General features: G+C 35.2%; 1 protein-coding gene across 1 annotated transcript; it reads right to left on the bottom strand.

Annotated features, from left to right (window-relative positions):
* Positions 1-13,858: 13,858 nt before the first annotated feature.
* LOC128550820 (uncharacterized) lies at positions 13,859-15,352 on the bottom strand. The gene has a single exon (XM_053530647.1). It carries the CDS (start codon positions 15,350-15,352, stop codon positions 13,859-13,861), a length of 1,494 nt encoding a protein of 497 aa, XP_053386622.1.
* Positions 15,353-22,623: the final 7,271 nt, after the last annotated feature.

The raw sequence follows: 22,623 nt of genomic DNA, 5'->3' as shown, positions 1-22,623 counted from the left end.
AGGAAATTCCCAAATTATGATACAAAAAGTGATAAATCCCAATAACTTTAAACAATTTTATCTTTTATGCCAGATTCATGTTTTAGAATGTATATGTGAGATCGTCTGGATCTGGAAAAACAAATAACATTAATGCATATAACTTCGAAAACCTCTTATATATTATGATAAATTTATACTTATAATGCTAAAAACCTAGAAACAATCTAAATATCAAGATTTAATACAACTTAAGTCAAATTGCAAAAAAAAATTAAAGAAGATCCAAATAAAATACTTGAATATTCAGCTGATCCAACAAAAATTGAACCCTTGTGAGAATCGGATCAGAAAAACAAAAAAGTAGTAATATTTGATGATTTTGTATGTGAAGTAAAAAAGTTCAAATGAAATAACAAATACTTTATCTAGGACGTCACAAAAACGTTTGTTTAATTAATTTAAGTCAGTCCTTTATATAAAAACACCAAAAAGATATCGAATTAACTGTTCACATTATATTTTATTTGAAAGTCCAGGTAAAAATGGAAAATGATAGGATTTGTAATGAACAAAATATTAACCTAACTCTTTTGCTAATGCAACAATCAAAAATATGATTTTCGTATATATTGACAAACGCAAGGAAGTTTTTTATTAAGAAAAAACTTTACTGGTAAATATAATGGGAGTTTTAATGATGTAAAAACAAATAAGTGAACCTGACAGTATAAGTAAAGTTAAATTTGATATTGATTTAAGTGATTATGCTATAAAAAACAATTCAAAAAGCTTAGAAAGGAATGGAAACATATCTTCACAGAAATAAGGAAATTGATAACACAATGCCAGAGCATTAGATATGGGAGGTAAAAAAATAATCAACCCTAGGAAATCCAGATAAAATCCACCGATGTAGTTTCAAGACGATTTATGTTTTTAAAAAAGTATCCAAGTGTAATGAATGACTATAATCTTGAAGACATCAAAATCCAAAAAACAGTACATTAGAAGAAGAAGTAAAGAATATTGAAGAATTACACAAAAGATTTTAAAAAGGAATCATTATTAATTAATCAATTACAAGGTAAAAATTGAAAAGAAATGAAACTATGGTTGAATTTATTAAAGAACTTAAGAGAAATCTGATTTGAAGACGAAAACATAAAGAAGTAAATTCGAGTTTATTTTAACCATTTATTTCCACCCAAATTCAAGAAATAAAAGATAGTATGATTAAACATGAAGAACTAAAAGGACAAGAATATTGAGGCAGAGAAAAAGTATACAAAATATGTATCAGTTAGTAAATCAAACTGAAATAAATAAACTAAATACAGAAACTGAAAAAAGCAAAAGATTTATTAGAATTTTTTCAAATAAAACAGCGGAATATAAATCTGAATACTGGAAAAAAGGGTCAGCTTCACAAAGAGGTGATTGATCATGATAACGTGCATTAGAGGTTTAAAAAAGAGCACAATACTAAAATCAATGACTTTAAAAAACAAATTCGAAATTGGAATAGTATTGTTGACAACCGTCAAACAATTTAAAGTATACAGACTTAATTAATATTACAAAAAAATTACAAGGAAGATATTAAAGAATTTTAATGCTAAAGGGTTGAAGAACATAAAACAGGAACTGACTTTTTGTAGTTGGAAAAATCGGAGTTAAACAATGAGAGTAAATTACTGCAATACTGAAGTCAATTAACATAATTTAATCATAAGCTAGAAAATTTGAGAAAAACAACTTGTAAACATGAATTAAAAATGTTTGAAGGCAAGTCACAATATAAAGTCGAAGTGAGTTATTTAAACATAAAGGTTTATTACAAAAAGATATTCATGAATATAAATGATAAATTTAATGATAATTTTAATGATTAAAAATAAAAAAAATAATAAATGATTTTGAACTCTGAGTTGGAAATATCAGATAACCAAGGAGAATCAATCACACAGCTAATATACCCAATATTACTGCTAATACTAAAGCAATAACCGCTAATGGCGAGAAATTACCACTAATTACCACAAAGAAATTACAAAGTAAAAAATGTTTTCCTTTAAAACAGAAACACAATTAGCTAGAAACAAAAAAGTGTTGTTGACAATTTAACTGCTTCTGAAGTTGCCACATACAAAACGACTTATGAATTACTGAAATAATTCTTGAACTTAAAAAGAAAGACAGGAAAATAGAAAAAAGGCAGAGGAATAAAACTGAAGTGTTTTTCTCTTTGAATACTATTAGAATCATACTTTTGATTACATACAAATGAAAAAGTTATATTTGCCGTCGTGGTTCCTGGGGGGGGAATATATTCAACATATAAAAATATGGCCGATCTGAACTATTTTAAATAATTTGAAATTAAGACCTGAATTATCGTAGATTATAAAGATTTTATTATACTCATAGACCAAAAATATAAAATAGATGTACTAGATATGCTTTGATTGGTGTCTTTATAAGTTAGAAATACCGGAACCATATATAATAGATATTAAGATTTTATTAAGGGTACAAGTTTCCTATAGGAGAACCGGAATAAACCGACTAAAAGCCCAATACACATTTTATCTTTAGGTGGCGAAATTATAGGCCTCAGTATAAGTTTTTTATTTTGTTGTTGATATTTGAAAAAGTAAATATAACAGCTGAGGCCGCTGAGGACATTGACACTGATAAGTTAATATCTATGTATAAGAAAAAAATATAAAATTTATCTAAACAAGTTTGATATTCATCCTTATGACGATTCAGCATCTACAGAAGTAACATTTATGCTTTTGATGGGTAGTTACATCAAATTCTACATATCAGATGAAACCTGTATCTTATGATGGAAACAAACTTTGGATTAAAAGCTTAATTAAAGTTTTAATTACTATGTTACCCTAATAATATACTTACTAATTCAAAATAGATCAAATACATTACATTTTTATTAATAAAAATAATCTGCCAAAGTTTTGCCAAAGTTCTGCCAAAGATTCGGCCAAAGTAAAAGCAAATGACAGTTTGCTGCCTTCGTGGCAGAAAAATGGCAGGCTTTTGATTGGTTGAATTTGTGGTTTCCCACATTATCACTTTTAAAAAATGCACTTGATTTACCTATGACACTTATATTAAATCAGCTGTAAAACGTAAATCGATCACAAGGAAGTTTAAACGAATTGTACTACAAATGTAAACATATCGGTTTTATGAATGAAAATAAATCCAATAAAGCGGCACCGGTGTCGCTTTACATTGAGCCAATATTTGTTTAAAACTCGTCGCTTCACAACGATATTGATTGATAAACTTGTTAAAGAAAACGACACCGGTGTCGTTAAAATTTATAGGGATAAGAGGTTAAGTGAGGTTAAACTGACCATGTTTCCGTGGTAGGATTTTGACAAATATTTGGTGGAAGTGTTTAATCATATTTTACTACTGGTTTTCATATAGTACTATGAAAACTTGTTTATTTTTTGGTTTTAAATTGTCCGGCATTGGTTAGTTTGGGCCAAAGACTAAATCTTTTTTTTTGGTTAAACCAAAGGTTTTCGTTCGGTTTAACTAAAGATTTAAAACATTTTCAGGGTATCAAGGGTAGCAAGTTAGTATTTTAAGTTTAGGGTAAGATTAAAGTCCACTTATAGAATAGGGACAAGGGGTCAGGGTGGGGGGGTCAGATTGACTTCGCACAAACAATTCTTATACTACTTTTAGGGAAAGGTGATTCTAAGTCTGCGACCTTAGCAGCACGGTCACGGAAGCCCTTACAGCACATTTGTATTTGGATTTTTTACTTTCCTAATGTTACTTAGCAATCTTTGGGCAAATACGTTGTTTCATTTCAACAACACATTTGATGTCCTTTATTCGGTTTTATATGGTTTTTGAATACTATTTTGAGTTTGTACATAGGATGCAGGAGTTTAGTTTATACTAATTTGTTTTAAGCTCGATTGTGATAAAAGCTTCAAGCTTATTGGAACCACTCTCGAGTCCGCTTCCTGGAAAAACCAGTACTGGTGTCATATGTGAAGTCATGGTCGTGACCCCAGTGGGGATCGAACCCACGACCTCTGGTTTGAGCGGCCGACACCTTATCCACTAGACCACCGCTCCCCTTTTATGCAGGAGTTAACTCTAATTCATTAGACTGTCTTTGTAAGAAAGCTTGTACAAAATATTTCATTTTCAAAACGGGTTCTGACAACAACAGAAGAAACTGGCTTTCTGTTATGGTACTCATAAAATGAGGACGACCTTCAATGAAGACTTCTGATGCTCTTTTCTGTCTTGTAAGCAGTCAGAGCATATTTGCCATTACATAATCTGTCACAAAAAAATCAACACTGAAATTGTGACTTTGACACTTTCAAATACTAAATTTGGGTTAGCCTAGTAAATTCCTCGGGCTTCATTCGTTATGCAGATATTTGCACTCTACGTATTTTAAAACACACTAAAACATGTTTAACAATCGTATCAGATCATCTTTGCCTATAAAATAAAATTAGGGACGTGACTTGACAACTTAGTATTAATACCTCAAGTTGAAAAATCCTATTACTATTTCCAAAATTGATAGACAGTGTTTTCCTTGCTGATGTAATATTAAGATAGATTTATAGACAAATATATATAAAGGATTATAGATAATATGCATGCATTGAGATGCGACAGGTATAAACACGATTTTTTTTCGCAGAACATATTTGTTCAAAATATCAGTTCAGACTGGCATCATTGTAATTTCAACGTGTTTCCGTTTCGTCGAAAAGTGTACACATGGTATTTCCCATCATACTTGTTTTTCAGCTAAGCTGTAAAATAATATCATGGAATTTTATGGGTAGATCCCACCAAGATCAAAATTAATGTGTTTACGGGTTTCAAAAATAAAAAAAAAAACTAATTCGTAGTCAGATACACATACTCCTAGATACAACCTTTGGTTTCTATTCTTCTAGTACTTTTCATTCCTGTTGAACTCTGTGTCATGAAACGTTCTATCGGTAACTCGGTGGAACTGTAAAATGCTATGATTAACTTCTGTTTTGCCAGACACATAAATTTGTGGGATTCTAAAGCAAATTATTTTTTTGTGCAAAATTAACTTATCAATGTCGAATGTAAAACCATTTTATTGAATGTAAAACACGCAGGTTTCAGACAGAAAGTTGCAAGAACTTTATATCAAATGGTGCAGATATTTTCCACAATTATGTGACGTATTTCTAGAAATCTAATATTTATCTAAAGCTAGTTCAAAATTTGAATATTTAATTGCATAAAAAATTGTTATATGGATATGATTCGTCGATGTAATATTCAGTTTGAAATAGTGGAATGTCTTTTTCAAGTTTTATGCCTTGTACATGTACAGGAAAGAATAAAACGTAATTTGATTATGTCTGATATAAACAATTTACTGCCCCTTACAAATTACATTTGTTTTCTACAGGCTTAAGTGCAGTACACATGTCAACAAGAAGGTAACTGTCTTCTATAAAACGTATAAATTCTACTTTCTTTGCTAATAATTTCGTGGGACAATTTTATGGCATACAAAATATGGAGTTGCGGTCTGGGTGAAATGTGTATGTAAACAATTCTTAAACATAGTAGGCACATAACTAAATTTTCATTGTTTTTCTCTCGGATATTTAGCATTTTTTTGGTAACCAGAAGAAATAATTTGTTACATGTATATACCTTTTAATTCAAAATCTATTTTCGTTTAGATATTTGTACTTAACTGCCTTTCCCATTTAGTTAGTTAGCTCGGGGATACTTAATTTGATTTCTTTAAAGATTACTTTATAATAAAATCTATCATAATAACATTTAGATGTATAGAACGCATTGAAGCAAATAATTGCAAATCGGAAATAAATGAAAAGGTTCATATATTCTAACGTTACTGTAAATAAAACGTTCCAAAGATAATTTAATTTACTCTTTGAATTTGTGTATGACAGATTCGTTTAGTGTATAATGTTGACATGTGTAATACTTCAAAATAGTGAAATAAGGTCAGCTGGAAATTTGTTTTAAATCATAGGCATATATCTTAAATAATAAGTACCACAAACCAATATATAAACAAATAAAAAGTTTTAATAATTTATAATTAGAAAAGAAAGTCCCCTTAAAGTAAAGATTTGTAAACAAAATTATATTTCCTAATATGGTATAACAATTGAGATATTCACATGGACTGATGTGTCATGAAATCTTGCTCTATCGGTCAGACATTGAAATTGCGGTGAAAATATTGATATCGTCCTTTTATATGTATTCTTTATTATCTCACTTCGTACAAGAGCAAAAAACTATTCATCAAATATAGTCATGCCCACCAGTAGAATGCAAGAATGCTAGTCATGGAACAGTGAAGTCGTATACTGGTATAATTATATGCTCCCCGTCATTCTCCTTTCGTTTCTGATTACTGTTGTCAGTTACTCATGCATATATTCAGGATCACCGCCAAAGAATCACTGACCGCTGTATATAACTGCAATACTGTTGTAAAACGGTATTAAAGGTAAAAGGTAAGGTTCTGGAAGCAAAACAACATTATCTTAGCTGCCATTCAAAATACAACCGCAATTTGACGCACAATGTTTTGATACAAAATTCGTAATAACGACCCGAATACTTCCGGCCAAGCAGCAGTAAATATGTGAATTTTGGAAGTAAACTGATATCAAGGATGGCGGTAAAGATAATAATAATTTTAAAATGATAAAAGCCTTATATGGTAAAGGCAAAATTTACACAAACTATATCAGATTCTAGTGCAAATGGGTTGTTTCACTTGGTTTTCAAGCACGTTACTTTCAGTTTACAATGCCTACATGACTGAAAATCTTACACGCTGAAACTTAATAGGTCAACATAGAAATATTCACGTTCACAAGGTCATACATTTCATCGGAAAAATGCAAAATAAGAAAATAAAAAAAAACACACACACACTTTTCCAGTAGTTCAGCTAGCAACGTCTATTCATTAACGCAGACGATGTACATTTTACATAATCTGGTTTATAACTTTGCTTTGCCAGACAAATTCCTCAGCTATTAATGAAATTTTCTCCAAAACGCAACTCTAGTGCAGACAGGTTAATGCCATTTATGAGTTTTTGCAACATATGTGTCTGTAGAGAAACGTCTCATGCGTCCTTATTTGACTGGCAGTAAACTGTCGATTTAGAAGATTGTTGCAAGTTGACTTTGACATTCTATAGAAGCATATTTTTTTCTTAAAAACGTTTTCAAATATACAAATATTTTCAGCAAATAGATTGAAAGAAGAGCGTATTCTTCTATTGCAATGTGTTAAAGGCTTCAAGTTTTAACAATAAATACAAAACATTAACTTAAACCAAGATATTTCCAACCTTAAAGGCCATACATCTTATTCAGAGTGATAATCTTAAATCGTATTATTTGTATAATACTGGATTGAAGATAGTGACTAATTCATACATATTTTTCTAAACCACACTCCAACCTATTAATCATCAACTGTAAATGTTCGGTTTATGTAACTACTTCCCACTCTCATTGCGTAGTAATAACAAATTTATTGACCAAATATTTCAGCTCTAGTGGGATTCTCTATCATTAAACCTGACAATTGTGTGAGGTTCCTAAATTTCATTCCCTGTCTATTTTGGTACTTTATATCCAATTATCTAGCAATTCAGGCGGATGACGTTCTTGTCATGTGCTTAATTTGCCCATTTCGTTGATTTTCCTCTATTGTACTTTAATTGACACAGTTCCTTCCCGGAATTGTGTGCTGTTATACAAAGGAACATGTCTGTATGTGTTTCAAGATGGTATTATATAAGAGACTGACACTGTTCAAGGTCCATAAATTTGATACAGGTCATTGAAAGCGTTCTATTTTGAATCAAAGTCACATATTGGTCAAGATGAGCATTATTTGCTTTTTTCCACAAAACAGACACTTTTTTCTTGATTGGTTCTGAGAAACGGTACAATATTAGAGACTAAAAAGATACTAACAAAACATAATGTTCTCGCGCTCTTTTCAATGAAGCCGTTTCGAAATATAATGTATCAAAAGACTATTAAACTGCTACAAAATTGTTTTATATCTTTCGTGTAAACAAATAATCAGTCGTTTCTCTTGCGTAAAATAACAAACTGCAGTTGACATTTTACACTCTTCGTGATGACAGATTATTTTCTGACGCAAATATCAAGAAATGACTCTGTTACGTTTTCTTTATTACATTATGACTATCATTTTACCGATACTTGGCAATGCGCATATAGCTCCAAAAAGGATATAAACGCGTTTTTGGGGGCAATGACCCCAGAGTTAACAAACCGTCTTTCAACTTTCTTGTCGAGCTTATGACCAACCTGACAACACAGAAAACAAGTTCCAAAGTATTCACCAAACATAACTTTCATATTGCATTTTGCAATTATATTTTGATCCAGACATGATTAAATAGATCTACACATTTTATATTAACAACAGTATGTGAAGAAAACTAAACTGCATTATAAATATAAACTATAATAGCTCTTCTTATGCGTAAGAATAATAAAGACGCTTGATTTGATCACGTGAACGATTCTAAAACCGACACCTGTTTTGATCATGTGACCTATTCTGAAATCCAATAACTAGTTTCAATACGCTAAAAAAATGTGTTCATGATTCTGCGTGAAAATAGCAACTACTATGGCATTGCAACGCCACTGATAAGCCGATAGATTATTGATTTTTTTTCATCGCCGTGCCTCGATACTGTTGTGGATTTGTATTGAGAAACTTTATCAGTTTGCGGCGGTCAGTACCGTTTATCAGTAGGCGAATCTATAAATATGCGGCAACACTCTATAGATCCCGATTCGCAATCTGTTAAAATATCTCTTCTGTGCAGAAAATATTTTCAAGAGATATGTTATTTATAAAAATTAATACTATATAAAAGGTAATAATAAAAAATAAAATAAAAAACAGTGTTTTACTTGAAATAGAATAGGTAGAAAAATCAATACTTATTCGTCAGTTTGGATTTATGACTTATTTGGTACGGGGGAAGGTGGAGGGGTAATTAATTTGACAGTTTGATTTTTTGTAATTATTATCTAATCTAATAATCGTCAATAGATTTTTCTCTCATTGTTCGAATTCGTAAAATCAACTATGAACAGATTACTTCTGTTTTACACCAATTATTAAGAACATTTTTAAAGCTTAAAGGCATATTTATGTACTTGGTCGGACCGTCCTTATTCGTGATTTTATGTTATGTATAATTATAGATTTTGATCTCGAAATCAACTGTAAATCGTTAATCAAAATGTCTTGTCCACACAAGTTGCATAAAAATGAATTGAATTTCAAATGGTTACTAAAATTTAATACACATTTGCACAGTGCATATCCATATCGGCGGACCCTTTGCGAAATATGCTTTATCGGCGGTTTCTTGCGTCGGCACCGGCGATTCTTTGCTATGCTATAAACAGGTTGGCAGTTATAAAAAGTCAGATAAGCACAGCAAATTAATTAAGCTATAATGTTTCCAAAAAGTCATTAGCCCTAGAGCCTCTCTGTGCGTAATTCAGAGAGCCTGCCTGTGCAAAAAAAGAAGAAAAAAAAACTGGTATGCAGAGAGACTGCCGGTGCCACGACAAAACCGAAAGTAAGTGGTTTTCATTCTCGCATACCAGAGGTCTACCGTGGTTCCCCGGATGAACGTTCGTCTCGGTATTTTGACGAACACCTGATGGATGAGAATGGTGGTTTTAAAAAAAGATCCATTTACATTTCGGCCTATTTATCTTTATTATTTGGAAGAATATTGATAAATGAATACAAATAGTGTGCTTGATATGTATGATATCAAAGCAAAAACTGGTTAAAGACTGTGGAAAAAGTCGGGCTAGTGTTCCATGTCAGTACACCATCAACAAATTTCATCGAGTTGCGAGCAAAATCGCTGAAAATTAAAAAGTAAAGTCACTATAAAACATAGAAAAGACAATCTTATGTTCCGTGCTCTACTTATTTTTGAGCAGCATTCCTATGATCATGGATGGCAGCTCGATATTTCGCCTCCCATACCTACCTGGGCACTGTTTATAGCAAAAAATAGCCGGTGCCGACGCAAAGAAAAAGCCGATATAGCAGATTTCGCAGAGTGCGTCGATATGGATATGTACTGTGAATTGGAGAGAGCTTCCTGAATATACGCTGATCAAACTGGTATTTATCTGCAGGAAAATTATCGTTTAACGTAAAAAGTGCGCTAAATACTGTTATAACTGCGCGTACACATACGTTTTCATCATTTTTTAGACCGAGTAATTTTTGCTATGGGAGGTAATCCACCATTCCGCGATGATAACTTGCCACAGGTGCCCGTTATATTTTGGCCTCAATTTGTTGGTAATCATCCCTGCAGATGTACATTTATGTTACCAGTTTAATGTTTTTCATCTATCTGAGGGTGCAAATATTTTCTGATGGTGATATTCGAAGGCAAGAACCACCTGGGAAATCTTGTTCTTTTTCCACGGGCGTTTCGTATCCTAATTTACTGGAACCTAACTGTATACGCCAGTTCGGTAGGTTAATTGATATGACGAATCACCGTTTTCATAGTGTTTAATGTATTTCTTATATTATGATAATGATAGTTTGAAATACAAGTGTATATTAAATAACCTAAAATTGAAACAGACAATGCTATTTTGGTCAACAAACATAACAAACAATATGGATAATAATATTATCATATATGATGTGTATTTTTAAGAAAACAGTTACTGAATTTTAGCAATAGCTGGAATGGGGAAACAATCTATAAAAATATTTTTACAGGTGTTTGTGTGTTAACTAATGACGCTCTTGCGTGACGCTGCGGAGTTGTGTGAAGAAACGGAACTTCCGCGGTTTGTGTTATTTTCAGATGAATAACTCATTCGCGATAACAAGAAGCTGTACCATTTCCGTGAGCTTATTTTCATTTATTGACGCCTCACATCTTCGACGTACGTCAAGCAATTGCTCCCAGCAATCACAAAGTTCTTTCTGAAACTGTTCGAACCCAGAGTCACCTGCCTTTAGCTTAATGTCAATTGCCTTCGTAATCCTCGAGAAGCTTGCGACGAGCTTCTTCGCTGTAGCTTCGATTTCTTCTCGTGCCGAGCCGTCAGCCATTTTATGAAATACTAATTCTTATGTCCGGAATATACAAAGCACATATAATCCAGAAAATTTAACTTTGCACTAACTATGCATAATCCAGTTATTATTCTTATGTCCGGAATATACAAAGCACATATAATCCAGAAAACTTAACTTTGCACTAACTATGCATAATCCAATTAACTGCAACTTTTCTCGTCACAGATAATGTTCAATAACTGTCGATCTGTCAACTCTTTACTAACTGAGTTGCAATCGTTAATATGAACTATAGCACTACTTCATAACTGTAGTGGGCAGCTTCACCCCGAGTATTTTGGGCAACAAGAAAAAGATGCAATACACGCGCTACTTCAATCACTTTTATTCCTTACGTAGAACATACAATAGTGTGGCGTAGCGTAGCGTAGCGGTTATCTGAAAGTCAAAACATTCAAACTATCAGTAACCATAATACATAAAAGAATACGCATAAAAACCGCATACGAACATACAAGTATTAACATAAAGAAAACATAATACATTGTACATCTTTAACAAAGAAATTGCGGGAATCCTGCACTAGTTATGTGAACAAAGCCATTACTTAATAAAAATACAAAATCATCTACCTTAACAATAAAATGTGTAATTGTTTCAAAATAAATTTTTTGAACAAAATAATTCCTCCGAACAAGGCAGTAAAAACAAAAAATTAACTTACTGAACAATGCTTTCTGTGCCCAAAACGTAGTGAATTGAAACATATAGAACTCGTGCCTTACTCGACAAATTCTAAAATCAACTGCGCTCTGGCAAGGCGGCAAATTTTGCATTTGCATATAGTTATTATTTTCTAGGGACAGTTTGACCAACCAAAATGCAGAAAGCGCCCTCTAAGCAGATAAATTCAAAATTTCATTTTCTATATATGGGTGACACTCATCTCTTGTGACCCTAAAGCGTTGGCAGGAACCAGAACACTATAAATTAACATTACGTTGGACAGCGGACATGATAAATGTCCATCAAAAATTAGTAAACCCGACAATCAAAACCTGAACGAATATTCGGAGTCTGAAACACCGGCCCTCGATGAACCCTTTTACTTAAGTTCATCCATATATTTTAAGGAAGACAAAGAATATATTACTTATTTCATAACAATAAAAACATTCACTATCTTCCAGAAGAGTGAGACATACTAATATACTTCAGTAATATATGTACATTTTTATAATATAGTAGCGTCTGAATATTCGCTAAAGCGTTAATTCCCGTGGCTGATCATTGTTATCAGTTAGCATGAAAAGTTTCTTGCTCTAACACGCATAACATCGTAATCGGCCGTACCTTAACGGACCCATTTACCTTGACCTTACATGACCTTACGAGTCCGTCTCTACCTTTGTTTACCTCGAGAACGATGCCTAATGGCCATTTCCCACGTGATGTCTGCTCGTCGCAGACGAGAACGAGGTCATTTACGGACACATTCCTTTGTGTATTATGCCACTTTTGTCTTACCTGCAAGGTCGGCAAATATTCACGCACCCATCTTTTCCAGAAAAGGTTTGCTTAATACTGAACTTGTCGCCACCATCTTTTACAGTAATTATCATCTTTGTCAAACGTACCTGGTGGGAAACATGCGTTTGAACGCATCAGCAGTATCTTATTTTATGTAAGCGGTTGTGGATCCTTGGGATCGACACTTACCTGTGTGATTGGTCTATCATTCAATATTTTCTCAACTTCCGTGATAAGGGTGGACAGTGCTTCATCATTGAGAAGCTGTTCCCCAATGACGGACTTTAAAGCTCTTTTTGTTGCTTTAACAAGTCTTTCCCATACTCCACCCATATGAGCGGCGTATGGTGGATTGAAATGCCATCCGATTTCATTTTGCTGAAAAAATCTAGACATACTTTGTTCGTTCCAAGAATTGATAGATTCGTTTAACTCCCTTTCGCCAGCTACAAAATTCTTACCATTGTCGCTGAAAATCTTGTCCGGACGTCCTCTACGGCTAATGAATCGCTGCAATGCACATAAAAACGAATCAGTATCTAGGCTGTGTGCAATTTCAAGGTGCACAGCTCTGCTTGTCAGACATGTAAGCAGACAACCATACCTTTTGTAATGTTTCCGACCTGATTTTACGAACATAGGTCCGAAATACTCAACTCCTACATAGGTGAATGGCGGCATGTCCGGAGTGAGTCTTTCTTCTGGAAGATCGCTCATCTGTTGAACTTCCGGTCGTTGCAGCTGTCGTTTACACGTAATACACTGGCTAAGGACTGACTTCACAGTTTGCAGTCCGTGAATTATCCAATACTTTTGCCGCAATAAAGACAAAATATGTACCGGACCCATATGCGCATTCTGTTCGTGGTATTTCTGTATCAGGATTCTAGTCACGTGATGGCTACTTGGTAGAATGATTTGATGCTTGGCATCTACGTGCAGGTCGGACAATTCTACTCGCCCACCGACTCGCAAAACACCATCCTTTAATATAGGACATAGCCTTTTCAAAGAGCTCGAATTCGAAACTCGACTGTTAGCCTTCACTTCACACATTTCATTTTCAAACGTCTGTGTTTGAACTAGTTTGAATATGGCCATCTGTGCCATTTGCATTTCCGTCGCATTTAGGATTTTACTACTTACCCTGTTATGAAGACTTCGCCTTTTCGGCAGGAATTTTTTGCATTAAAAGCCACTTGAAACGGAGTAGCCAACCGACTGCACTTTGTAGCTTATGCCAGTCGGAAAACTTACTTAGCAACGTACCCATGCTCGAATCACGCTTCACTTGTGTGTTTAGTACGCTAGCCTCAGGCTTGAGCTCTATGTCATCCTCGTGCAAGGTTATGTTACTTACCTTAGCGGGCCACTCTGCCTCATTACCTTTAAGGAATTTCGGGCCAGACAACCATGTTTCAAGCCTTTCGTTCTCTTGCGGATCAATACCTCTTGACGCCATGTCGGCAGGGTTACTCTTAGAGGGTACATACCTCCAGTCATGTGGTGACGTCACCTCATGAATTACGGACAGTCTGTTTGCAACAAAGGTCTTGAACCTTTTCCGTTCATTCCTTATGTACCCCAACACAATCATGGAGTCTGTCCAAAAGTATCTTCCAGAAATTTGGATGTCAAGCTCCTCTGTAACTATCTGATAAAGTTTGACAGCAACTACTGCTGCTGCCAGTTCGAGCCTTGGAATTGAGATACGTTTTATAGGCGCTAACCTTGACTTACCTATAATAAGGCTGCACTTACTGCGTCCGTTGGCGTCGTACGCATTTACGTACACCGAAGACCCGTACGCAAATTCACTAGCGTCGCTGAACATGTGAAGTTCAGCTTTCAACGTTGACCTGTCAAGGTCACTTGGGATTATACATCTGTCAATACTCACCTTGGATAATGCCGGCAGACGGCTTAGCCACTGTGACCATTTTTCTGCTTCCGCATCTGGAATTAGTTCGTTCCAACCTAAGTTCAGCCTACAAGCACGTTGTAAGATCAATTTTGGTATTAAAGTCACTGGTGCTACTAATTCAAGTGGGTCATACAACGAACTTGCGACCGACAAGATGCTGCGTCTTGTCGTGCCCTTATCATGGAGATTAACATCAAACACAAACTGATCCTGCTTAACAAGCCACTGTAACCCGAGAGTTCGCTCACAGAACGATTCGGTTTTAAGATCTAATTTGGCCCTCGGTTCGGCTCGATCCCTTTCAGGGATCGAGTTCATGACTTGTTCACTATTGGAAAGCCATTTCGGAAGTCTGAAACCCCCTAGCGAGAGTAGTTCTCTCAGTTCAGCGGCAAGTCTAATTCCCGAACTCGGATCCAATACGGACTTCAGAAGGTCATCAACATAGAAATTACGTTCAACCGTACTTACCGCTTCTTGACTGAATGTGTCCATATTGTCATTTGCGGTGCGCTTTAAACTGAAGGCTGCACAACTGGGCGACGAAGTCGCGCCAAATAAATGTACGTTCATGCGGTACTCCTTTGGCTCCTCTTGTAGGTTACCTCGAGGCCACCAAAGGAACCTTAGGGCATCCCTGTCCTGTTCACACACTCTGACTTGGTGGAACATAGCTTCTATGTTCGCAACCAGTGCCACTGGTGCCTGCCTGAAGCGCATCAGTACTCCAGTTATACTGTTGGTAAGGTCGGGGCCTTGTAAAAGATTATCATTCAAAGTTGTGCCTTAATACTTAGCAGCACAATTAAAAACAACCCTTACCTTGCCTGGCTTCTTTGGATTAAGCACGGGATGGTGTGGGAGGTACCAAGTTCGACCGGGTTCGAATCCCTCTCTAGCATCCACCAAGGAAGCGTACCCACGTTCGATATACCCATTTACTGTTTCTTTGTACATATCAAGTAACCGATCATCTCTTTGAAGTTTTCTTTTCAAGTGACCGAGTCGTATACTGGCCATCTTCACGTTATTTGGAAGACTTACATCAGGGTCCTTCCATGGGAGCCCTAACTTGTAGTGACCGTTTACTTTTGTTACCGTACCTTCCATACTGGACAGGGCACGACGGTCCTCCTGTGACATCCCTGTGCCACAACTCTCGACATCTCGAAAGTCAGTAGTCCATAGCTTATCAATTTGCAACTGGGTACTAGATGCAAGCTGAAAATTAATACTACCGTGATCTAATGATGGCCTATGACCTATTGGCCCGATAATGCTCGAGCCTAGCATCGTCCTGATTGCATAGGGCTCACCTCTTTTTCCCCTTCGCTGCTCCTCTACCCAGAATGCATCTGGGGTGTCGCTTCCGACGAGCAACTCTACTTAACCGACATCAATTTTCGGTAAATAAATGCCACTTAAGTGTTTCCACTTACCTGCTACAGACTGGTCCGGTAACGACTGCAATGAGATAGGCAAGGTATTGACAGACCATACCCTTCTAAGGTCAATAACTTGACCTCCATTCAATGCACTTACCTGCAACTGCACTTCTCTGCCAGTCTGATTCTGACTAGACTTGTTAACTGTAGTTAACGTGAACTTACAAGGTTTACCTTCAACCCCTAGCCTTTTGATAAAACTATCACTGCACAACGTTACATCACTCCCTTCGTCTAGGAGAGCATACGTCTCTACTTGTGAAGATTCCGTTCCTACTACTACTGGAACAATGCGCAAACTGACCTGATTCGGTTGAGACCGAGATTCGGAAGCAGCGACATACTTATCCTGCCCATTTTCATACTCACGGTTATGACCAGAGTCTCGGTGAAACATTGTACTATGTTTCCCGGTACAATCTGAAACCTCGCATAAACTAATTTTCCTACAATTTTGTGCAGTATGTTTAAAATTCATGCAATTTTCACAAATTTCATGCTCTCTGATAACTCTCACCTTTGAATCAATATCAATTAGTCTAAACTCTTGGCATTCCCTTAATTTATGGGCCTTCTTGCAATAAATACATGATAATCGTGCCCTAGGGGTACTTTCTGGGAGAGATTTACCTGAGTTTCTCTTATCAGATCCAGTGGACAGTGTTACAACTTTATTTCTTTGTGAAGGGTTATCATGGGACTTTCGGGGCAAGATTTTTATGTGCTTATTAGACTAATTTGCAAGGTCATAACCATACATAGTATTTGCAACACAAGAACGTTCCTTTACAAAGGTTAACAGGTGATCGAAATTAGGTTCGACTCCCTGTTCTATTAGGCTACTTGCACGTTCAACCCACTTAGACCGAATGTTGACCGGTAGTCTCCCAACAATTTTTCTTAGGTTTTCAGTATTATTCACATCTGACATGAAGCCTAGCTGTGAGAGAGTGATGTGGCATTTTTCCATATTAAGCGACAGATTCAACAATCCCTTAACATCGTTGCTCTTAATGACACTGCCATTTATCAAACTATCTACATGTGACCTGGCCACTAAATGGGGTTTGCCGTATCTGGATTTCAATATTTCTTAAGCCCTTAAATAGCATTCGTCCGGAGGCAAAATTACACAATCTTCTATACAATATCTGGCATCTCCCTGATATATCTGAATAAGATAATTTAACCTTAACCTACTATCACTAACCCTTGTCTCAATATTTGTTTCAAAGTTACTAAGAAACTTACAGTAATCAGCAGGATTCCCATTGAACTTAATTAATTCCGGTTTTGGTAAACCATGAAAGTCCTTAACACCGAATTGAACTGGTGGCACGTTGTCACAAAGTTTGTCACTATTTCCTTGGAAAGGTACGTCCTTACTACACTTACTCACATAATCACCCACTTTGTTGTCCGGTGATGAACCGTCCGGTAAGGATAGGTAGTCCATGACTTCGTCGTTATCCGACTCCTCATCCTCTATGTCGTCCCGCTCTACTTCATGCCGGGCAGTCTGTAGTTCGAGCTCCCGCCGAAGCTCCTCACTCTTGCGTTCTAGTTCTTGTTTTTCTTGTATCTGGCGCAGACGCAGTTCCGCTTTCCTCTTGCGTGACGCTTCGGAGTTGTGTGAAGAAACGGAACTTCCGCGGTTTGTGTTATTTTCAGATGAATAACTCATTCGCGATAACAAGAAGCTGTACCGTTCTTTCATTTCCGTGAGCTTATTTTCATTTATTGACGCCTCACACCTTCGACGTACGTCAAGCAATTGCTCCCAGCAATCACAAAGTTCTTTCTGCAACTGTTCGAACCCAGAGTCACCTGCCTTTAGCTTAATGTCAATTGCCTTCGTAATCCTCGAGAAGCTTGCGACGAGCTTCTTCGCTGTAGCTTCGATTTCTTCTCGTGCCGAGCCGTCAGCCATTTTATGAAATACTAATTCTTATGTCCGGAATATACAAAGCACATATAATCCAGAAAATTTAACTTTGCACTAACTATGCATAATCCAGTTATTATTCTTATGTCCGGAATATACAAAGCACATATAATCCAGAAAACTTAAAGGTCCAATACTAAGGAAAGTGAACATTTTAATTTCTTTTAAAAAGCACAGAAACTATTTCATTTTATTGGAAAATGAAAGTTGGTATGTAGAAATTCGAAATAAATCGCAGTATATGTACAATTATTTTTCTATGAAGTATGAAGAAAGTTAAAAAGACCTGGGGGGTCATTCTGTCGATTCATTGAAATTTCAACATAATACACATACATTTCTTTGAGTTCCAAAGACCTTCTGTAAATTTTGACCTGCCAATCTTCATTATTTAGTGTCTTGCAGAAGTCTATGCACTGGCTATGAAAAAAATTGCCAACTCACTTTCCCTTAGTAATGGACCTTTAACTTTGCACTAACTATGCATAATCCAATTAACTGCAACTTTTCTCGTCACAGATAATGTTCAATAACTGTCGATCTGTCAACTCTTTACTAACTGAGTTGCAATCGTTAATATGTACTATAGCACTACTTCATAACTGTAGTGGGCAGCTTCACCCCGAGTATTTTGGGCAACAAGAAAAAGATGCAATACACGCGCTATTTCAATCACTTTTATTCCTTACGTAGAACATACAATAGTGTGGCGTAGCGTAGCGTAGCGGTTATCTGAAAGTCAAAACATTCAAACTATCAGTAACCATAATACATAAAAGAATACGCATAAAAACCGCATACGAACATACAAGTATTAACATAAAGAAAACATAATACATTGTACATCTTTAACAAAGAAATTGCGGGAATCCTGCACTAGTTATGTGAACAAAGCCATTACTTAAAAAAAATACAAAATCATCTACCTTAACAATAAAATGTGTAATTGTTTCAAAATAAATTATTTGAACAAAATAATTCCTCCGAACAAGGCAGTAAAAACAAAAAATTAACTTACTGAACAATGCTATCTGTACCCAAAACGTAGTGAACTGAAACATATAGAACTCGTGCCTTACTTGACAAATTCTAAAATCAACTGCGCTCTGGCAAGGCGGCAATTTTGCATTTGCATATAGTTATTATTTTCTAGGGACAGTTTGACCAACCAAAATGCAGAAAGCGCCCTCTAAGCAGATTAATTCCAAATTTCATTTTCTATATATGAGTGACACTCATCTCTTGTGACCCTAAAGCGTTGGCAGGAACCAGAACACTATAAATTAACATTACGTTGGACAGCGGACATGATAAATGTCCATCAAAAATTAGTAAACCCGATAATCAAAACCTGAACAAATATTCGGAGTCTGAAACACACCTATATTCTAAAATGTGTACAATCATTTGAATGTGTAAGTCTGTACACATTGATAACTCGTAGTGCCGTTTGAAAGAAATCAAATTTGCATAATTTACAGCCAACGAACGATAATTAACTTATTATTATAGATACGTTTTCTGATCTTTCTTAACAGCTGCTAAGAGATTTCATGCTTCGTATATAAATATTCCAAGCGCTTAAAGCAGGTATGAAAAGTACGTTATTTCTACACCCATATAAACTGTTTAACTTAAAAGAACAAAGTGTTGAAACCTGACATTGTAACATGAAAAAATTAAATAAAGAATCATGCATAGACAGTAATATACCTTGATTCGAAGACGAAAGAGTATGCAAAACGAGGAAACAAGTTACCAATACTGATGATATCATGCGTATATGGTAATAGCACTCATATCTGGATGAAGAGGGTCGTTATCAGAAGATGTTTTGTAAATTACACTGTCAGAATAATTTGCATTTTGAACGTATTGGTATTGTGATATATGACAGCAGTCAGTGATTGACCCCCTTTACGTTTTTAATGATTAGGTTCCGGTATTTAGTATTTGATTTGTGTTAATTACAATGGCAAATGGATGCTTGTACTAAATATGCCTTATTCAATGTTGTTAAAACAGAATTCTCCCTGAAATGACTGCTTTAGTAAAAATACGAATACCGTGTGTGGAGTAGTCCTTCCGAAAAATGAACGCAGTGGTTCAGAGGTAACACGAAGGGTCATGAGTTCTAGTCATATCCTGCTCTTCTCACTAATGTTACTATTATCCTGATAAGAGTTGCATGTAGTTGCATGCTAAAGAAGCATTAAACCTTTTGGATTTTTTTTGGATTTTACACAATCAAAATGCACTTAACATTTTCTTGAGACCCTCCTGTATAAGTAACTGGGATGGTGAAACAGATAAATTTTTAATTAAAACACGAACTAAAGAAGACCCATTCGGTATCCAGCGATTGATCTAGACACTTTAGGGATTGAATAAATAGTTGATCCCTGTGTCTTGATAAGAAACATAGCTCTTACGTATAAAATAAAGAGACAATTGATTTTGCCCTTCCAGTAAGTGTATTTTACTGTTTTAACCCTTAGCCTGCTGGCGGCAAGTGATTTTGTCTTTGCGACCAGTGCAGACCAAAATCAGCTTGTACATCCGTGCAGGCTGATGATGGTCTGCACTGTTCGCTATTCAGTCAGTAAATTATCAGTGAACACCCCTTTGAATAATAAGTGATGCTGCCCAAATTGAATGATGGAACAGTTCATTTTAGAAATTTAGCAGGGTAAGGGTTAAGACTGTAAGCGAAATATAAGTGTGAGTAGGTAAGTAATTATTTATAAAAATAAACCAAAAACTATTAACAAGGCAGCACTTTTCTATATGTAGTATCAAGTACTACTAACTTAATATTATGGAGAAGTTTTTAATGCATGATATGATTCTTCAGTATAAAGCATTTACTATTTCGTTATATTTTTGTAAACAGTATTAAAATATCAGACTCTTCTTAGTAGTACATACAGTTCTATGGCTTTGTTTGGGTTGTTCTGTGCTTGCGGGAAATCTACCCTTACCTTTTTATTTTTTATTGTCACAAGCGGAAGCTAATTATCTGAAACGAATGCGAAATCCAGAATCTTATTTCCAGACGCTGTAAGGATATCTTATTATCTTATCTGAAACACGAGGAGGTAAAGTGCCGTAAACAATAGCTTAATTCGTTTGTCAGTGAAGCTATTAAGAATCACGCGATAACAATGAAGAGGTTAATCACGTGACAAAAACACTCCAAGAAAAGCACGATGTAGCCACTTGTGACTTGATCATGTTGTGCTCATTGTGTATTTGCATTAAGCCATTTTCGTCTATATAGACTGAATTGTCAAGGGTTAATGGCCAGTCGTTACTGATGGAGCACGAGTTAAGAAATCGTCATCTGTTAATGAGTTTATTGATTGACTGTCAAAATACACTCCAATCCGAACATGTTCATGAAAAACGTTGACATTTTAGAGATTTAAATACATACAGAAAAGCAAGGCTATGCTTCATATGTGTAAAGCCATCTGTGTTTTACATCTGTGTCAAACCAAAAGCAAAGACTGACAATTAACACCGGAATCATGACAAACAAAGTATGTTTTAAGATCCATTTTATACAGGACAATTTTAAAACATTGTCGTGGTTGTGTTGAAACATTATGCATTATGAATGAATAAAATATTTACCATTACAGCGTTAAAAGTGTTGCTTCTTTGTAGTGTTATAAAGGTTGTGTGTTTTCTCTATATATTATTTATTATCAGGAAAGTTTCCCTGTTATTAGACTCAGTGTAATTATATTGTTTTGTCTGTTGGGACCATAGAGTTACTGCAATATTTCTGAATGAATGTGTTTCCCTTAATGTAGTTCTGCACGTTTGATAAACCGGTAGTAATTCTTTCTACTTTGCTACATGTATGCCATTAATTATCTGTTGGATATTATACCAAATTAATACTTCTAAACACTAAAACTAAACACCATTTTCGATGTATACAGAAAGTTTGCGTAAAGGAACAACATGGATTACTTATTGTTGCATCCACTCTAGCAGCGCAAATAAAAATAGGTAAGAGTACTATCCCTGTAAATAATAATCAGAGCAAACACAACAAATGTTGTTCTTCACAAACGTTGCTTCCTTTCAGTTCTTCCTTCCTTTTGCTTTAAAGCACTATTGTTCTATATGCACCAGTAATACAGAAATTTGTTTAAATTGAACATATTTGTAACATTAATTGAAGATAAAGACAACTATTTGTAGTCTCTAGTAAGATATAAAATAAAGCACATTAAAAAGTTTGATGAAACAAACATAAATTACTATAATTTGTGACAGAAAAAAAGAACAGAAAAGAGATTCGAAAAAACCATAGGAAATCCTAAATCTGCCATCGCACCGGCTAAACCGACTTGGATATTGATGAAATACCCTCTGTACCCACCCGATTTTCTTGTCTTGTATGAGCAGTTAACAGATAGTGGTTTTCAAATGTTCAGAAAGTCATACTTATTTCTTTATTGTTTAGATTTTGAACTAAAGATTAAAGTGTGCGTCACTTGTAATATCTTTATCTTTTTAAATGTCTCGTTTCTATCAATAAATGCCAAATCACTTTGTCCTTGTGCATTAATTCAAACATCAACAGC

Source organism: Mercenaria mercenaria, chromosome 18, assembly GCF_021730395.1.
Source record: "Mercenaria mercenaria strain notata chromosome 18, MADL_Memer_1, whole genome shotgun sequence".
Lineage (NCBI taxonomy): Eukaryota > Metazoa > Mollusca > Bivalvia > Venerida > Veneridae > Mercenaria > Mercenaria mercenaria.
The sequence above is the reverse complement of the archived record's forward strand: the minus strand, read 5'-3'. Positions and strand labels throughout refer to the sequence as shown.

Bases quoted from the DNA above. Each gene is read 5' to 3' on its own strand.
- LOC128550820 (XM_053530647.1), bottom strand. From the start codon at position 15,352: ATGCGCTTCAGGCAGGCACCAGTGGCACTGGTTGCGAACATAGAAGCT.